Source organism: Anarrhichthys ocellatus, unplaced genomic scaffold (assembly GCF_004355925.1).
Source record: "Anarrhichthys ocellatus isolate YVR2014 unplaced genomic scaffold, GSC_Weel_1.0 scaffold21, whole genome shotgun sequence".
NCBI classification, from domain to species: Eukaryota; Metazoa; Chordata; class Actinopteri; order Perciformes; family Anarhichadidae; genus Anarrhichthys; species Anarrhichthys ocellatus.
The window spans coordinates 85,189-102,102 of NW_022280051.1; the positions used below are offsets into that span (position 1 = coordinate 85,189).

General features: G+C 43.4%; 2 protein-coding genes across 7 annotated transcripts in view; one reads left to right on the forward strand and one right to left on the reverse strand.

Annotated features, from left to right (window-relative positions):
• Positions 1-6: 6 nt before the first annotated feature.
• On the reverse strand, positions 7-1,283 carry LOC116389989 (transmembrane protein 60-like). Its single transcript, XM_031859192.1, has 3 exons — positions 1,152-1,283; positions 813-904; positions 7-586 (listed from the first exon to the last, which is right to left on the reverse strand). The coding sequence occupies exons 2-3, from the start codon at positions 894-896 to the stop codon at positions 269-271; spliced, it is 402 nt and encodes a 133-aa protein (XP_031715052.1). The 5' UTR covers positions 897-904; positions 1,152-1,283; the 3' UTR covers positions 7-268.
• Positions 1,284-1,528: 245 nt separating this feature from the next.
• LOC116389892 (putative homeodomain transcription factor 2) overlaps positions 1,529-16,914 on the forward strand; it is a 32,625-nt gene continuing 17,239 nt past the window's right edge. For 3 of the 6 annotated variants that reach the window (XM_031858976.1, XM_031858977.1, XM_031858978.1), the window contains exons 1-3: positions 1,529-1,860; positions 6,721-6,780; positions 12,767-12,847. In XM_031858976.1, the coding sequence (XP_031714836.1) occupies positions 12,803-12,847 (45 nt within the window). In that variant the 5' untranslated portion in view covers positions 1,529-1,860; positions 6,721-6,780; positions 12,767-12,802. The remainder of the gene's footprint in view (positions 1,861-6,720; positions 6,781-12,766; positions 12,848-16,914) is intronic. The other 3 variants (XM_031858980.1, XM_031858981.1, XM_031858979.1) reach the window with 1 other exon arrangement.

A 16,914-nucleotide genomic window follows, 5' to 3' on the forward strand; every position in this document is an offset into this window, starting at 1 on the left:
TTCAGAACACAAAGCAAACACCGGAGGAGCTTATTGTGTCTTCCAGTGTTAGATTCACAGTAGTCATACATTTACAGTTGATCCCCTTTTGGCATTCCTTCGTATGGAAAATACTGCCATTTTTTTTGTTTTGAACACGAATGGACAGACGGCAGACTCCACCGAGGTCTGAACACACTGATTTGTATTTCCACACAAAGTCTCTTCTTAAAATGACTACTAATGTCTGAACTGATGATTGCGTTGGTGTGTAACGATGCATCCTTTCCTAGGCCTCCCTCCTTTCAGGGAAGATGTTCATCCCCAGCTCCACCAGCGCCCCCAGCAACATGGTCCACAGCGGTATGCACACGAAAGTCAGCTTGACGTCGGCCAGCTTCTCCAGCTTGGCGCACAGCGTCAGGCAGAAGCCCAGCTTGAGCAGCATGGCCGTCAGGTACCAGGTACGCAGGCGCAGGTCCGGGGAGCCGTTGCGCGGGTCGTACCCGGGCTTGCAGCGACCCGCCATCTTGATGGCAAGCATGAGGATGAGGATGCCGTCGAATACCCAGACCGGGAGGAAGATGAGGAACCAGTTCCACTGCACCTGGAGAGGAAGGAAAGTGGAGAAGATGGACATAAACAAGGTGATTATTTACCATTTGTTTCAGTGTGGATGGGTCCATTTGTTGCTTGGGTGAAAAGATGTGAATCCTGAGAGGATGGGATTGAGTAAACACAACAGTAAATGGCCAAACTGCTAAAGTATAGGGTGAACAAATAGGAAGCTTATAAGGACACACTGACAGGCATCAGGAGAGAAAAACCTTTACCTTCCCGTCCAGTTTCAGGACCAGCATGATGAGGAAGACCAGGGTGAAGACCCAGGTCAACAAAACCCTCTGAGCCAGAGACATCTCACTGACTGGAGACCCATCAGAGGAGGAGACACACAATTAAGACACTCATGACTGTGATTCCAGCAAGAAAACAGCTGATTATAGCTATAAACACCTCCAACCACATGCCACTAATACTATCTAGCATCAATTTTAAATCAATTACTTTCAATCATCGATAGTTAGCTTGTGTTATAATTAGCAGCTAGCTTTTATAGCTCGATAGCATGACGCTAAAGCTGGTGTTTTAATGTGAGACATCGTCTGACTTACTTCAGCGTGTTTCTACATCGGTGGTCGTCATTTCCGTCTCCCTGTGCGGCACCAAAAACTCACCGATTCTTGGTAATTCACATGATTGTCAACAGACTTGTCCGTTAACGACAACAGACGGAGGGTCCGTTATCTGTGGCCACGCCTTCTGGAAGCCAATTGGTGCTGGTTTTGTTACGTCACGTGTGTTTAGCCTCCATCATGCTTTGGGTCGTACCGTAACATTTTTGTAAAAGCGCAAACTCGTTGTCATTTATTTTGTTCCTGTAGTGTGTTTTAAAGTCCACTAGAGGTCGGTAAAGTTATATCCACCGCTCACGGTGGTTGTGTGTATTATGCGATTTACCGTGACACCACATTAAACGGTGAAATTAGGCTCTGATGTGTATTTGCTTTTAGGTGAATTTGTTCATTAGAGTGTCATGTGAGCCCGCTTTCTGTCATTTACACTTCATCGCCGACGTTTATCGGCTTACATTATTTTTCGTGGCGCGTTTATATGGTGTTTTACGGGCCAGAGCTGAAGTTGTATTGTAGTATGAGAGCCTGAAAAGGAAAAGCTAGTTCTTCAAACATCGGTGAGCAGACACCGAGCATCTCCTCCAGACACTGCACCAGGCTGGCTAGCTCAGTGCAGCGTTAAATCACGTTTATAAAGCGCAGTGTGGATCCGTGCAGGGACATTGGAGCTTGCGTCTCTGGAAAAGAGGTAAGACTGAGCGGCTGCATGTTGATCAGGGTTTAATGGGGCCAGCTGTGTGGGGCTCTTTGTGCCTGCCGGTAGCTTAACGCTAGCTCGCTATGTTGTTAGCGTGACCTGAGCTAGCGTCATGAGGAGGGCAGTGTGTGTGAACTAAACCATGGAAAGTGTTTAAAAAAAAAAATACCGTGAATGCATCCTAACGGAGGCTAGCTACGCGGTTAGCTGCCTTTGAACTGATTCATAGCTCTGCACAGGTCGTGATGTCCTATTTAGGAGTGAAGGACACACTGTAACGTTACTTCACAGCTGTAACATTACCGACTCAGCTACTTCACTTTCATTTACCATTATCTAGCCTCACCTAAATCCTACTATAGCTGCAACAAACCATTATTCCCATTACAGGATTCCCCACGGTGAGGCACCTTAAATCTAATTTCATAATTTAAAAAAAAACCAATCTTAACACAGATAATCTGGCACACACACACACCAAATGTTATCTATGTAATGATTGCTATTTTGTGTCATCTATCTACTTAATGGGTCACACAAGGTGAGATGCGTAAGGATCCGAGTGGGTTTATTGGGTTCCTTCACTTGTGAGGTCACTAGACTTAAGCTATGCAAAACATTGCATGGCAGGAAGACGCCTGAAAACCAATACATCTGGACATTTCAGAGACCGGAAGAACATTACCTTCAAAATCAATTATTAAAATAATGGGTTTTATGTCAGTCGACTAATGGATTAAGGTTATTTCAGGTCTAGATTCTACTCTATTACATTATATATATATTTTTCCCTCTACTTATCTTGTGTCCCTGAGGTAGCAGTGGGGGGGAAACAGTCTCAGGCGGTCAGGCTCACAGTTTGGCAGGTCACTTGATTATCCAACATGATTTGCCATCCAGCCAGCCCGTCCGTTCTCGTGTCCGACTAACGCTGTCATCACTCACCCACATTTTCCATTGCGATCGTAATGTCACCCCTAAATAAACCGGTCCTCACTACTCTGACTGCGTTCTGTGTACAAATCCATAATGTTAACGTGCAGCAGAGCCGGGACAGACAAATATATAAAGCTTTAAATGACTTTTTCCCATCAAACCTGTAGTTTGTACACAAAATATATCCATACAGGCTGAAAGAGCAGAAAACCCAGATCACACTGTATTAGATTAGTAAATCAAGTTCTAAAACAATGACGCAAGCAGAAACTAACCGTCTACTGTCGCAATTGTTGGACGAGACTGTGCTTGGGCTGTAGCCAATCCTTCATGTCACCTGCATACTGTCAAGTATGCAAATCAGACACTTGTGCCAGCATTGTGTAACCATAAGATTTCAAGATGTACTCAAGAATATCACTGCTTTGTAACAATGAAGCAAACTAATTTGATTTCAGTCGGGTATGTAACACGCCACGAGGTGCCACCTATGTCGTATAGTTCAGTGGGAAACAGCAGGAAGCTGCACACAGGTAGTGTGTTTGTGACTTGTCGATAGACGGGAGATGAAATCACCGTTGCTGCTGCTTATAGTATGTGGACAAGACCGGCATTGTGTTGCATCCAGCGGGTTACTTTACAGACCTGGGATTCCCTAATGCGCACCTGCACGCACACACCCACTTGTGGATGGGACTACATAGCCTTTGAGACATTGATTGACAGCCCAGCACTTGTCAGTCAACACAGCTGTGTGTGTGTGTGTGTGTGTGTGTGTGTGTGTGTGTGTGTGTGTGTGTGTGTGTGTGTGTGTGTGTGTGTGTGTGTGTGTGTGTGTGTGTGTGTGTGTGTTCTAGCATCCATAGAGCCAGACTTTAGTCTGTTGTCTGACCAGCGTGTTCCTTTGTATGTCTTTGTTCTCCCAGTCTGTCTCTCTTTTACTTATTCTCTCTCTCTCTCTCATTATTTCTGCCTGTCTCTTTGAGGATGCTGTGTTCATTGTGCAGCTTCAATCTGCCTGCAGAGCTGGTCACATCACCCGCTGCACTGTAGTTACATCACAACACGGACCGCCACATCGTGTTGTATTATTATAGCTGCAGAACGGCCTGCAGCACAGCGATATACTTCATAGAAATATAGCCGTTTGGGTGTGGAGAAGTGCCCCGTTACGAGCTCTGCAGTGGACTGACTGGTTGAGTTAATGATAACTCGGAGAGCGCTGTGTTCGGATGAGCCATTGCTGCTCAGGTTTAAGTCTATGAGAGCAAGTGTCACAGATAGGATGGGGGATCTGTAGCAGCTGGTTTGACTCTGCACTTGTTAACTGTAGAAATGCTTCAATGTGGTTTGCTGACGAGCATGTGGAGAGATGCCTTTTTCACACAGACGACATTTTGACATGTCACGGGAGGGTAAAGCATCACGGTGGTGCAGTGGTTGGCACCTCGCAGCAGAGTAAAAAATACCCAAATCAGCCACGGTTTCCCCCCTCAAATTCAGCCTCAACGTGCTGGGAACCAACACCAACGCTGCTGGAGAACCGGGGCCGTATTGCTGAGCCCGCTGGAGGGGGAAGGGAGGCCCGGGAGAACCAGAACCAGGTCTGCGTGGAGCCAGACTGTCGCACCCTGCTGCAGTAAATTGACCAGTTTTTTTAAAGAGACTCAACCGCTTTCGTCCTTTGGGGCAAAATGAAAGTTCCTCGTTGTAGCTTTAAGGAGATATACAGTGCAGTGTGACTGAGTTACCCTCCTAGTTAGTCTGTCATCAACAGGAAACGTGAAGGATAATTGGTGACTACAAAGACGACATGTTGATGATAGTGATGATGCAGCAGTGGTGTATAGTAGTACTTAAGTCTTTTTTTGGATATCTGTACTTTACTTTACTATTTATATTTCTGTTGACTTTAACTTTTACTTCACTACATCTTGCAAAGAAAACTGATACTTTTACTCCGATACATTTCCCCTGAAACCTTCGCTACTCGCTACAAAATCAAATCTATCTTTAGAAACAAAATGAATCATGAGACCAACGTCGGGGACTGTGGTGGAACAGAGACTGCAAGCAAGCAGGTTTGATGAATCAGTTAAATCATTGGTTAATCACGTTAATGCGCAAAACAAGTGCTCTCAAAGCCGCGGTGTTTAGATTCCCAGTGATGCCCAGGATGCTATATGCTATAGCTAGCGAGCGACAACACGAGTAGAATTCCACACAGGACGGGTGGGATGAGGAGAGGTGGATGGGTCAAACAAACACTGGTGTTTCCTCCAGGAGGCCGCAGTTTGTTCCGTGCGTGAAACGAGAAGCCAATGTTGATTTATTTGTGACGTGACTTCCGTACTTAAGCAACGCCACTTCCGTAGATATTTTAACGCAAACCACGATCTTTTCCTCAACCTAACTAAGTAGTTTCATCGCCTAAACCTTAGTTGTTTCCTGTGAAGATGGAAGTTTATTTTGGAAAGACAGTATGCGCGTAACAAGCGAAAACAGACTCATGTTGCTGGACTTTTGCAGGAAAAACGCACGAAAAATGAGGAGTAACTTTTCGTAAGATATCAATAAAACGGGGATGAATTAATATCATTGTATAAAGAGAGTGACATGAGAAGATCAATCTCATGTCTGTATATCACTCTTTTAAAGTGATTAGTGACTCGTCTAAAGCATTTAAAAAAGGAATAACTTCAATAGAATCGTTCTATACAATGTAGCTTCTTTACATTCTAATAGAATGTAAAGAAGCTACATTGTATCAGACTAACTTCTTTACATTCTAATAGAATGTAAAGAAGCTACATTCTAATAGAATGTAAAGAAGCTACATTCTAGTAGAATTGCCTTTTGAAGATGAACAGGACATTTTTCAGTTTCAAGTAATCACTGGGTTGCTGCTTTAGTATCGATCATGTTTTGATATTTGAGTCATTTTGTGGATGATCAGATGGAGTTATGATGGTAGCAGATTCAGCTTGAGCAAAACCTTTGCCTATTGTGTTCAAATCAGGCCCGTAGGAGTTTACAAGGCAGGTGTCCTTTCTCACAACACTGACCTGATGCATCAAGTGGATATTTTTTGCTGAACATAATATTATGCATTTGCCCTCTACATCCTCTAGTTGGAATGAGCATACTTATAAACGCAGAATTCTGAGAATTATGATGATAAGTTCATAGCAGATGCAAAAGTATATTATGTACAATATATTATTGAACATTGTTGCTCCTGGATGGATCACAGCCAACCCAATTATTTTCAACACAGCTCCTTGGTCACGGTGCCACAGCACTTAAAATAATAAACTTCATAATTCTCAAAATTCTGACCCTTTGCTTTTTTTATTAACAGCATTTACTTGTACTTTTACTTTCAATACTTAAGTACATTTAATGTCAGATACTTTAGGACTTTTACTCAAGTAGTATTCTAATAGGTGACTTTTACTTTTACTGGAGTAATTTTCCAGTAAGGTATCTTTACTTTTACTCAAGTATGGCTTTTGGGTACTTTATACACCACTGTGATGCCGGTTAATTTTCTGACTATCCACAAGAGCTACATTGTTCGAAAAGGTCGACTGTTGGGATTCTTTGCTGCCTGATGTTGTTCATTAATGTTTCTGAGAATTCATACTGTGTCTAGAGGCAACGTGTGTGTGTGTGTGTGTAGCTCAGCAAGAGACATGCTGTTCTGAAGCTTCAATGTGCAACCTCGTCAAAGTCTACTTGCACACACACTGGAACCCCCTTTTCAAACAGGATGAAGTTGTAGTTATGTCTCTTGAATGACATGTTTTCATCTGTGTGCGACACACGCAGTCATTGCTTTGAATCTCAAACGTGGTCTTTCCCACAAAGTCTTGACCATCTCTCTCTCTCTCTCCCTATTTTCCAAATGTCCAGCTCCTGTCCTGATTTGGCTGTGAGGACAAAACACCAGTCGGCTACGCGGCCTGACAAGAGGTGAGTCCTGTGTGTGTGTGTGTGTGTGTGTGAGAGAGACAGACAGACAGACAGACAGTGTGTGTTTACTATTTTGTACCCCCCCCCCCCCCCACATTAAATCCCACATAGTCAGTTTTTGTATGAGCGCCACATGCCTCAACTTATGTTTTGTTGCTGAGAGGGTGTCAGCTGCCCCCCCCCCCCCACACACACACACACACACACACACACACACACACACAGACACAGTAGTTCATGAGTACTGTTTATTATGTCTGCGTGAGAAAGATTGATTGAAAAACAGGAGAATGTGGAAAAGGCCATACTGCCCCTCTGAGGGGAGCGTGAGAGCCAAGGCTTTTTCTTGTTCTGCGTCTGTATTGATGTGACTCAGTGTTTCCAGAAATGCATTGGATTCTATTCTATTGTCCCAAATTTGATAAAAACCTCCGAATGATACACAGATAGATAGAAACATGATTTAATTATTATATACATAAGATGATTGATTTGATCTTTAACTGGGACGTTTTGAGACGGTCTCCCTGAAGAGAAAAGGCTGTTTGTGATTTTCAATGAGATTAAAGACTGAAGATCATTTCATGCTTTACTCCTCATTGCGTGATGGTGTGTGTGTGCTGTTGCTATATGATCATCAAGCCCTGTATAGGTCAAGTGTAGTGTCAGTTGAGATTGTCAGGGATTCCACCTACAAGATGGAAAACCTGACCCCCCCCCCCCCCCCCATCTCCCACCACCCCTCTGCTTCACACACACACACACTCTCAGAGCACCTCCGACCCTTCACCGTCGATTGAGCAGCGTCACAAACACTCACTTACTTAAACACACACTCACGCCCTCCCCCCTCTGGCCCAACTCAGAGATGTAACCTGCACCCATCATGAAATATGGAGCACCCAGAGAGAGAGGGAGAGAGAGAGCAGCTTGTGTTACACATCACGAGTTACCAGACTCATGGAGGTCTCCTCTTGTCCTCTCATGTTTTCATTAGACATCCCAGAGAAACACTACACTGATAGAAAAGCAGCAGAAGAAGAGGAGTCTTCTCTATTCTGACGTTCTGCGTAAAAAGTGCTACTCTGTCATTGGTCGGTGTGAAACAGCTTTCCTCTGATGGAGATCAGCGTCCGAGGACCTTCCTGCAGTATTTGCTTCAAGCTCAGTTTACATCTAAACTGCCAAGTTCTGCTTCTTTTTTTTTTTTTTTAAGGCTAAATTTAGCCGCTTCCATGGATGAAGCCACAGTGATGGTTTTCTGTTAGATTTATAAGGTCGCCCACCCGTTCACTGTGAGTGGGGGCTGTCAGCAGACGGTGAGAGCCCCCTGCTTCCATATAGAGAGCACATGAAGCCTGTCACGTGATGTTAAAACCTCCGATGACGAAGGAGCGTATGTAGTTGCACATCACAAGGTTTAGGAAGCATACCGACCTTAACGTGTTGCTCCTCTGCTCTGCTCGACTTAAGATACTTCCACAGAAACGGTGTCGCGTTATTTAAACAGACACTTCAGTCATTACAAATGTTTTTCCCAGGGCTTAATAACCCTTAAATGATATTTCATAAACGTTGTAATAATTTCTTCTGACATTGGTGGAGGCGCTCTTGACTGCCGGAATGTTTCGTGACTTGTGCTTTTTCTTAATAAAGAAGAAGAGAGCACATAAAATATTTAATGAGAGCTACGTTGTAGTCGGAGCTTCACAAATGAGGTGTTTTAACAACTTGGAACCGAGAGCAAAATGTAACCGGTTACAGGAAACCAATCCGAGTCATTTGCAATAATGTGAGACATTAAGAATTGAGAGCGTGTGTGTGTGTGTGTGTGTGTGTGAGAGAGAGAGAGTAGCTGTGAGGTGTCGGATTAAAATGTCTGGCACGGGTGGCAGCTTGCGTAACCAATTACCTTATTCAATGAAATGAGGAGAAAAAAAAACATGGCATGACTTCCACATACACACCTACTTTCCATGAGACACACAAACACACACACACACTCACCCCGCCCTCCCTCTCGACACCCATTTAGTGTCGTGATTTTGTGCATGTGTGTGTTTGTGTGGCTGGAAAATCCCAATAGACTCAAAGTTTTAGATTATTTTAAAAGTGAAAAATAAGAATTTTGCTTAATTTCTTTCAACATATGATAATAAACTGAATATCTTTGGGTTTGTTAGTCGAACACGAACTTGGAGGAATTTGAAGGCACCACCGTCGGCCTTTTTATAGATTCCTTTTTATAGATTCCTTTTTATAGTCGTCGGAGGTTCATTTGGCCCGTCAGAGAGGTGATGTTTACTCGAGCACACTCGGAAACACAGCGGTGAAAACCAAGAGCTGTGATTGGGTGTAAGAAGTGTCTAAAGGTTAAACGGAGGCCAGGCGGCTCTTATGTCATTCAAATGCTGAAAACGGTGACTTATCCAATATAATGAAGGCAGAACAGGAGAGTCTGCAAACTGCCAGTCTGTCCCCACGGTGCTTTAGTTAGTGTCTGCGCTCTAAAATGACTTCCTGCTCTATTTGAACACTGGGCTGAGTGTTATCTGATGCTCCCAACAAACCATCTAGCTTCAGGAAATAACCTGTTTTTTGTTTTTTTATTTACCAAAAGAATGTTTCCAATATGAGGGAGCTCAGCTTCACAAACACAATCCAGATATGAAACATTTTGTATTGAACTCAACTATAGACACCCTGTGATATAATATGCAACACAAATAGTCCATCTATTGGAGGCGGCTGAGCCCTGTCTTCTACGTCTCGCTCGCTTTTTATATTCTCTTTTCTCTTCCCCCCCCCCCCCCCCATGAAGACACACACACGCACGGTCACAAAAAGAGTCCTCATATAAACTGTGGCCTTCATAATACACACTGTCTTAGTTGACCTCTTTCTGTAAATGGGTCAGTTCAGACAGGGCAGCCTGATGGCTGCAGACCGTGTGTGTGCGTGCGTGCGTGCGTGTGTTGGTGTGCTCACTGAATTCTTTGAGAGCTTTGTAATGGCCGTGCGTTTGTGAAGCTTTCTTGTTGATGCGAGTTTGCCGTGAGCAGAGTAATCGGTATGAAAATGAACTGGAGAGGAATTCATTAAAACCGTTTTAAAATATATGATTTGGGGTCAGAAATGTAGCCTCAAATCTAGGAGGTTCTCCTAGACATTATATATATATATATATATATATATATATATCTGTATTTTTCTCTGTCTGTCACAGGATTCATAGGCGTTGAAGAGAAAACTGCTGTGTGTGTCTGTTGTCTCGGCTCCGTTCCCTAAATACTCCTTTAGCAAACCAGAGTGTATTTTGGGAACACTGTGAATGTGTGGTTTTGGAAAAAGAACTCACCGAGCCTATTTCCTCCTGATGTTTTCCAGCATAAATAACACTCCAGCGCATTACAGCTAATCCTGTGTATGAAGTCACATTAGGCAATAGTATGCGACGTGTGTGAGTTAGTGCCGATGAGGACTTTGAGGCTTTGAACGGGGACGATCTGCCTGTTTTCTTTCCCACCGTGTCTCTGCGTGGTGAGGATGTGAAGCCTTAAAGCTGCCTGAGAGTCTTAGAGAGTTAAAAACAGAAAACATTGCTCCACTAATGACGGGGTGTAGCTCTTTTTGGTTTGTCTGTCTGGATGAATGTCTGTTTTCTTCTTCTCTCTCTGGTCATGCTTATGATTGTTGTGCAATCTCTTCAAAGCAGCAGTCGTTGCTCTGCAGTATTTGGACACCGACGCATCTTTTTGATGTGGTTTCATCAGCGACATTAGTTTGATCTCATTACAAGCTGCTCTCTTCCTCTGATGTGTAAGCTAGCCAACACAAGTCCTATGACACTAATATTTTTAATTTCTTGCTTATTGCGAAAAGTTTGAATCTTTTTTCAGAGCAGCAAAAAAAAGCTTGTGAATGTGTGATGGTTGGGTTACTCTCCAGTGTGAATGAGAGGTAAACTCTTTCTGTCTCTCGTGTTTATGTGAACAAAGGAAGGAAAGGAAACGTTTCTTGCTTCCTCACCCTTCATACGGGGTTTGGTCTTTACATACATCCTCCTTCTTCCTCCCTTTTTCTTGGTCTGTCCATTTTCCCTTTCTTTCACCGCCTCTATGGCCTCTATCTCCGTCTCTCCAAAAGTTTTAACATGAAGGCCTCTATTGACACTGTAAACCAATTAACTTGTGTAACCACTGCACATAAAAAGGACAAGCCAGCATAGTGCATACCAGCATCCCCCTGTTAAGTTGAACTAAATATGCTTTATGAGTAACCGCAAAAAACAAGTGCATAATATGTGAAGAATGGAGATGTTCAGCAGTGAAAGATAGAGGAAGGAGGGATGATCGTAATCGTAGACGACGAGCAATATACTCTCTTCCTGTTGCTAAAAATGTCTCTGGCCTTCTTGGGCAAAAGTGTGCACACACACACACACACACACACACACACACACAGAGGAAGAAATGCACTCGCGACTCTGCAACCTCATGAGCAGCGTGCATGCAGCATTTAGCGATACAGGGATTTTTAGAGTTTTGTGCGTTGATCAGCTGGTGCTTTACCGTCTGTGGGTGTGTTTAGTTGATACACAGGCAGACTTCCGTGCTCGACGTTAAAGAGGTTCACACTTGGCTCACAGCAGACATTTTTCTCTCTCCTTCCTGCTGCTGAGCTTCACATTCTCACATTCTTGACACGCCGAGCTCGCGTGCGGCTTTGAACACAAGGACAGTGACACACTTGCAGTTAATACTCTTCTTTTTGTTTGTGGCGGCGACTTATAAATACTTAAAGTGTTGCGGTTCGCTTGTTGTCAGATAAGCTGCGGAGCTGACTTAACGGTCCAGTATTATGACCCTCCCTCACGTTTTCTTTCAAAGTAAAGTGCAGCACAGACTGCAGATGGCCACACAATTGGCTTTATTTTGAAAAATAGAGTAGCGGCTCTTCTAAGCACACAGATATTAGAAGGAAAAGGGTGACTCATAATTCACTGGAGATGCAAATGTGAGGGATTGACTACCCGACGAGTCTTCACATGCACAGCAGGACGTCTTTACTCTTTAAGGTTCAAACTCTGAGTGGAAAGCTCAACGAATAAGAGAAAAGAAAATGTCAAAAATGTGTTGAGTTGTGTTATCTCCTGATAACTGACGAAGCCAAAGGGGGAACCGGTAAGCTGCTGCCCTTGGACCTCCATCGATCTGCCCCTCCATCACTCCCACTGCTGGAGAGAGGGGGAGAGAGGGAGAGAGAGAGCTCACAAAGCCTCCATGTTTTACAGCGTCTCTGATTAACCAAACGTTTGGCTCCTCGTCTTCCACCTCCACCCACGTGTGAGAGGTTTCTAATTGTAACGTTTGAGCCCACATAAGCAGTGGGAGTTTGCTGTTCTCCGTGTCGAATGCAATTTGAAGCTCAGGTTTTGTTAAAGTGGATCCAGTTAAAACTCCGTCTGCTCTGGTTCCTTTTTTTTTAACCATAACAAACGAGCTCACATCAGCAGAGGATTCTGTTTCAAAGACATCTTAGTGTAATCACACTCGGACTGTAACAGTGACACGCTGCAGGCCCAATGTACACTCTGCACACCGGCTCTGTCACGTGAACCTCCCGTCGGTGATGCAGTTATCGACGATCAACTGATTTGAAAACACAAGGCTTCATTTTTGTTCCTCGTATATTTGTTGTATTTTATTCATCACATCATTTTGTAATTTTGTGTCACAATGTGATTCAGTGGAAACAACCAGGTCGGCTAATAGAAAGACAGTTTTTGTTTCTGTAAGATGGGTGTCAAGGGAGATGGCTGGCCTTATTAATACTAGTGCGTGTGTGTGGGAGGGGGGGGGGGGTCATCCCCTCCCTCTCTCCTTCATCAGTTGGACACACCTTCCTACCAGGTATATAGACCTCAGTCCTCCTCTCGCGCTCCTCATTACTCACACTGCTCTCTCCCTCTGTGTTGTGTTTCCAGTCTAAGATGCCCTAGGCGGGGAGAAGGGGAATGTAAATGGCTTCCAAAGTAAAAGATGCTGTGGTGTGGTACCAGAAAAAGGTAAGACGCTGTACTTTTTTTTTAAATTTTTTTGTTTTTGCATTGGCATGCTTGCTTGTTTTTGTTTTTGCCTTTCACAAACCAAGAAAGCGATATTGAAATATCTGTGGCAGTGGTATTTTTGCAACCTATGTTCTGTTTAGTATTTTGCATCTATGCTTTGGGAAATAAAGTGTCACTAGGGAGCCACATTGGACAAGTTTAAAAAGCTGTTGAAAAATCCTTCATCTGTCAATGTTGTCTTTGCATGAACAAAGTCAACTTTCAGCTGCATCTCATAGTTTTGGAGTTTGCTCTGTTGTCATGACCTAAATATGGAACTTAGGTCACACAGATCTGCCTCCAGTTCTGTTTAAATCATTGTAGCTGAAACATTTGTTCATTTTTCTTAACACGGCAAGATATAGAGTTACAAAAAATAAAAAAAGTCATTACATTTTTGTGTGCAGACTCTTTCTGACTATTTTGGCAGCGACCTCCTCGGCGCTGTCAGCAGCAGCGGAGTCGGTCCGCTCGGCACAGTGTGAAACCAGGCCGGTGTTGTGTGTCTTCTTGTTCCATGGTCTCAGATATCAGATCCTCTGCTGGACTCCAGCGCTGCTCCCCCTGCAGCTCTCGGCTTACACAACCCGTCTGTCCCCACACAACCCGTCTGTCCCCACAAACCTGTCTGTCCGTCACGACCCCGTCTGTCTCTTCTCAGGCCTCTTCTGCTCGTCCGTTGTTGTTATTCCTCCTCGACCTCTTTTTTTGTCCCGTCATCACAACCTGTTGCTCTCTGATCTTTCGCTTGCACCTGGCAGACGTGGACGTCAACTTAAGCTTTCACTGGAATCGGACAGCTCTGAAGATGACTTGTATGAGAAGTTAGAGCCTCTAATTAAAGGTCTGAACTCTTAAACACGGCTGTCTGCTCGAGACAAACAACTATTGTCAATTGAAAATAGCAGGTTTTCTCAGCTTTGCGTCTTTATTATGGTTCTTAAAGAAGTCCTGAATTTAATTGCAGGTAAAGTTTTTAATTAGACCTGTTCAGCTCTGCAGATCCGTAATATTAGTCCAAGATCTAAAACAGAAAATCAATGTTTTCTCTTAATTGGTTTTGATAAATCTTGATTGTGTGTCTTGTGTGTGTGCATCTAGCTCAGCTTGTCTGGACAGAGACGCACCAGTGATTACAACCGCTGAGTCATGACTGTGAGAAAAGCTTTTCTAATGAGCAGATGGCACCTGTCTGGCTGTCCTCAGGGCGCCTTTGTCTCTGACGTCTCTCTCAGAGTAAAGTTCTGTGTTTTTAGAACACACTTTCTCTGCTAGACGTCATAACCGGAGCTTTCAGGTCTGTGCTGTTTGAGTCAACAGGACAGGATGATTTTGTTCCAATGGTTCAAATATTGTCTCCCTGCTAACTATTAACGGGCTGACCAAAACGCTGCAGGTAGACGAGCCTCGACGGGTTAAGGCGGGTCCATTGCAGCTCTAAAAAATTCCGTCAAGTTCATGCCAAACACGTGATTGAGAGAGAGAGAGCGAGCAGGAGAGTTTAGCATTAAGAAACTAGAACTATGGTAGAAAAGTCTCAAACCGATGGGGCAGGTTTCTTTTTGTACGTTGTCAACAACGCGCTGTAATGAGACCTGAAGTCCCACTGACCTGAAGACATTGCAGAGATCCTCTTCTCTCCAGCCTACACGCTCCTATGACTCACAGTATATTCCTGACTGCGCTATTCCTGCAGACCGGCTGCATATAGACTGTGTTGTGTTTTATTCCCACCACGGTGCCATGCAGTCTAGATCAGCTACAGCACCAGACAGACATGCATGTTTTTTGTTTTTCTAAATGTCTGACACACATTGCTTACTAATAGTCTAGTGTTGCCAGCTTCCTGTGTGCATGTCGGTGATATATTTGAGCTTAAATACATCGGCTTATAGTTTATTCCTGTGTGGGCTTTAAGGCCTTTTTTTAGGACATAAGCACCTTTAATTCATATCCTTGGTATGTGGGCGAGATCTGTGGACGTTAAGTCTCGGTGTGAAGAGTCTGTGTATGGAGGACATGACTGTATTTAGAGAGACAACACATGATCTATCAAGTAGCTTCCTGTGTTATTTATATAACATTTATTGTATCAAAAGCTGTCTTTCTTTCACCTCAAAACATGTCTGTTAATCTGGATAATGCACCCACAGTTATTGGACTTTTCTTCAGCTTTCCAGACAAAACAGGCATAAAGTGCTGAGGTCGACTCTTATTCATCTGCTCTAATCTTCCAGTTATTAATAGTAATATTGGACCTTAAACAATTAGTAGATGAACAGAAAATGAATATCAACTGTTTTGATAATTTAATTTCAATTGTTTCAATCACTTTTGAAGCATAAAAGGAACAGAAATTGGCTCGTTCCACCTTCCTATACATGTCTTTCTTCTATTGTTATTGTTTCCAGCCTCTACGTTTAAGCGAGTGGAGGGATTTTTCAACCTGACACACACACCTGTCTGAGCTTAAAATAGACTTTACACACACACACGGTCACACATGAAAACGCAGCAGAGGGTTAATCTGCCGCCACAACCAGCTGTCTGACCCAAACAGGTCTCCAGTCATTTCATCCTTTTTTTGAGTCTTCACTTCATTCACACCTTTACTGTTTCTTTCTTCCGTCCTCGTAGGAGATCACAGATTTAATGACACCATCTTTGATGGCAATTTTGAGGTTCATATATAAAAAAATAAATTTAAAACTGATGAAGATTAGCACGTAGTTTTGGGGATTTGGGGTGAAATTATTTGTTGATTAATTGATAAGTCAACTGTCATTAATTTTGATATCCAGTTTGTTAAACATCATATCCTGTATCTCTGTAAACTGAATATCTTGAGTGAATGACTCATCTAAAAAGACAAATGGACGGATAATGAAAATAATCCAGAGTTTTGAAATGTAACATTTGATTCATTCATTCATTCAGTCATTTACACATTCCGCTCTAAAATGAGAGTATCCTTGTACACACACCAGCTAGCTCTGTGCGTTTCTTATAGTGCCAAAGCTCACCCCACCTCAACTGACATGTGCACATAGGTGACTCCCCGAGCAGCTGAGGCATTTTCCATCACAGCCTGGTCCACAGTGGAGAGTACCAAGGTTTATAAAGTGTGTACAAAAAAATCCCTGCTGTGACTGGAAATAACAGGTGCGAGAGCAAGAGACTGAACCGAAATAATGAAGTCGTGCGCTTTGAAACCAAAACAATGAGCAGAGCTGGGTGATGATTCTCTATTGATTTGTCACTACGAGTTGCACTTTTTTTTTTTTTTTTTTTTTTTTTTTAACGACCCTTTTTGATCCATTGTGTAGCAGCTTTAAAGTCAACACTCAAGACTGTGTGTGTGGGGGGGTTTAAAAGGCAACATGCGCCACTAGTATCTGATAATCCAGTTTGTGGTTAACTGGAAGGTTTGAACCCCAGCTCATCTACAATAACATAGAGCAGTTGAATGGAAATGATTGTCACTGATACACGAACATTAACGAGTGATAACATGTTGATCTTGTGATCATCTGCTGGAGACGCGCTTCAAAACAAACCTCTTCAAACCAGCATCTCTGTGAGAGAGACGCCCTCCATTGCAGAGGCAGTTGTTATATAACTCTGTTGCTTCGCCGACATAATCCCCCTCCCGCCCTCCCTCTGTCTCCCCCCCCCTCCTCCATCCGTCGTCATGGTGACCCCAGCACTGCCGCAGCGGCACACTTGTCCTCGTCTCCTTCCCTTCTGGTTCCCTCTCTCTCTCTCTCTGCACTTGATTTGCTTGTCAAATCGCAGAAGTCAGATTTTTCTCAATGAAATCAGTTTGCCGTTTGACTGAGATCAAGAATGTTTAACTCCCGTCAGTTACCAATCAGCTGCAATCTTTTATTCAATTTAGATTTTTTTAGTTTTCATCATTCAAAGACTGTGTGTGTGGATAAGAGGATCTCCAGTGTTAATTCCACTCGGTCAGATCTCAGTTACGGCATCACGCCACGATGTAACGAGGGATTTGTACGTGTCTG